Source organism: Jaculus jaculus, chromosome 15 (genome assembly GCF_020740685.1).
Source record: "Jaculus jaculus isolate mJacJac1 chromosome 15, mJacJac1.mat.Y.cur, whole genome shotgun sequence".
In the NCBI taxonomy this organism is placed as follows: domain Eukaryota; kingdom Metazoa; phylum Chordata; class Mammalia; order Rodentia; family Dipodidae; genus Jaculus; species Jaculus jaculus.
Window position 1 is genome coordinate 30,082,337 of NC_059116.1, and position 2,720 is coordinate 30,085,056.

Sequence of the window (2,720 nt, forward strand, 5' to 3'; positions counted from 1 at the left end):
TTGGCCAGGAGGTGATGTCCACCCTCTGCTCATGCCATCAGTTTGCCCTGCCATCATAAAGCTTCCCCTCAAGTCTGTAAGCCAAAATAGACCTTTTTTTTCCCCCCCACAAGGTGCTCTTGGTCAGGTGACTTCTTCCAGCAATGTGATCCTGACTGCAAAAGAAAGCTTCAAAAGTTCATTTTCTGCTTACAAGCATATTTCGATCTTTCCAATATTTTTCTGCTTAATTGAGAAATGGGTGTCCTAAGGATTTAAATTGATTTTATTTATTTTAAATGAAACGTGCGTATCAGATAATTTTTCTTTACTTATCGCATATTGGAAAACAAGCAGCTTCAGTACACACTCCAGAGAAGACATCTCTCATTATAATGAAGCTACTATTTTCCATAAAAAATATCCACATTGATGACTCAGGGAAATTTGCAGAAGAGGGGGAGGAAAGATTGTTAGAGCCACAAGTTGGGACATTATACATGGAGACTTTGCTTCTTACCCATAACTGATGGCTGCCCCCACAATGCACAACCCACATTCCCCAATGAGGAGGGTCCTTGCAGAGGAGGAGGACAGGGAGGAGGCTAATGATGGAACCAACATGGCTGTATACACACTGTGTACATAGCTAATAATAATAATTAAAATAAAATCCATGTTGAAAGAAATACATATGTACTTTCTATAGTAGTTAAGTGGATAGCCACATAAACATATGTCTAATTTGGTTAAAGTACTTCATTCAGATGATTGCATCCTCATGAGTAACCCACTTATAGAAAAGATAAATTGATGTTTCTGTTTTCAGACACTTGAATAATTCAGTAAGTGACACAGAGGACAATGAATCCAGTGTATATGTTGAAACTAGGAAAGTAAAAAAGTAACAAGCTGCTCACAACAGGTAGTAAAATGAGACTAGGTTAAACAGGAAAATGGTATAATTTGCATTTCTCACAGGAATCTAAGCCCTCACATAATAGAAGTCAAATCGTGGGAGAGTGAAATCATGGTCAAGAATAGAAGCACTATACAGAGAGCCTGAGCGGCGCCCCCAGCGAGGAGCAAGCTCGGGTAGGGGCGCGCTGCGGCCCGCGGGCTCGCGGGCAGATGCTGTTCTCGCTGGTGCTGGGGGCTGCGCGCAGGGCCGCGAGCGCATCCGTGGAGACAGCGCTCTGCGGAGGCGGTTTGAAGCTAATTCAGGAAAGCCATCACCATTTTTGCACTGCTATTTCTAAAAATGTCACTTACAAGGAACTTAAAAACCTGTTGAATTCCAAAAATATCATGTTAATTGATGTTAGAGAAACATGGGAAATTCTTGAACATGGAAAAATTCCTGGGTCTATTAATATACCATTGGGTGAGCTAGGTGAGGCTCTACAGATGAACCCGAGAGACTTTGAAGAGAGGTACCATGAAGTGAAGCCATCCACGTCTGACAGCCTAGTGTTTTCTTGTTTAGCTGGAGTGAGAAGCAAGAAGGCTCTGGACACAGCCATATCCCTGGGCTTTCGCAGTGCTCGACACTATTCTGGCGGATGGAAGGAATGGGAAACCTATGAATTTTCAGAGAAGAAACAAGAAAGTTGAGTTTTGGAATACAAAAGATTCTTTGTGTACATAAAGCCAAAGACAGTGGACTAAGCAAAAAGAAAATCTAGTTCTGGCACCAATGGTGAATGGTGAGCAGATTCTGTATAACTAACTACCTGGTGAATATTCTTCTCATCCTTAAACTGAAAATACTGTTCCCCTGAGCACTTTCAATGATTGCTGAAGAAGCCAAGCTTAGTGGGGCATGCCTTTAATTCCAACACTTGGGAGGTAGAGGTAGGAGGATTGCTGTGAGTTTGAGGCTAGGCTGGCACTATGGAGTGAGTTCCAGGTCAGCCTGGGCTAGACTGATACCTAACTTGAAGGATAAAAAAAAAAAAAAGGCTACTGAGGACTAAGATAATGTGACTTGGATAGGCTTGTGAGTAGATTCTAAGAGTTAATTTTCAAGTAGCTGGCATTGTAAAAGATCAGGTAACTTGTATCACCTAATCATGTATGACCATTTATTTGAATTAGTGTCACTTCTATTCAGAGTATATGAACTAAAACAGGATGGTAAGCAGATTTGGCCTAAAAAAAATAATCAAGAAGCTGGTGCTGGGCATGGTAGCTTATGCTTGCGAATCTAGCACTCAGAAGTTTAAGGCAGGTAGATTGCTATAAGTTTGAGGTCAGCCTGGTCTATGTAGCAACTTCTAGGCCAGCTATAGGCTGTAGAGTGAGACCTTGTCTCAAAACCTTAAAAAAAAAAAAAAAGAAAATCCCAGGGCTTGGGAGGCTGAGGTAGAAGGATCACTGTTCAAAAGTTCAAAGCCACCCAGAGACTACCTAATGAATTCCAGGTCAGCCTGGCTTTCAGCAAGACCCTACTGCAAAAAAACAAAACAAAATGAAATCCAGGGAAGTAGGTAGGTAAAATATGATACTTGAATAGGCCAGCTGTGGTGGCACATACCTTTAATCCCACTACTAGGAAGGCAGAGATAGGAGGATCACCATGAGTTCAAGGCTACCCTGAGACTATGTAGTGAATTCCAGGTTAGTCTGGGCTACAGGAAGATCCACCTTGAAAAGGAGACAGAAAATACTTGAGTAGCATTTGCATCATTTACTTTCTTGTTGCTAAGACAAAATACCCTACCAGAGTGGCTTAAAAAAAG

At 41.6% G+C, this 2,720-nt stretch overlaps 1 protein-coding gene across 1 annotated transcript; it reads left to right on the plus strand.

The window, feature by feature from the left end:
• The first annotated feature begins 1,110 nt into the window (after nt 1-1,110).
• On the plus strand, nt 1,111-2,321 carry LOC123455096 (thiosulfate sulfurtransferase/rhodanese-like domain-containing protein 3). The gene has a single exon (XM_045135191.1). It carries the CDS (start codon nt 1,111-1,113, stop codon nt 1,591-1,593), a length of 483 nt encoding a protein of 160 aa, XP_044991126.1. The 3' UTR covers nt 1,594-2,321.
• Nucleotides 2,322-2,720: the final 399 nt, after the last annotated feature.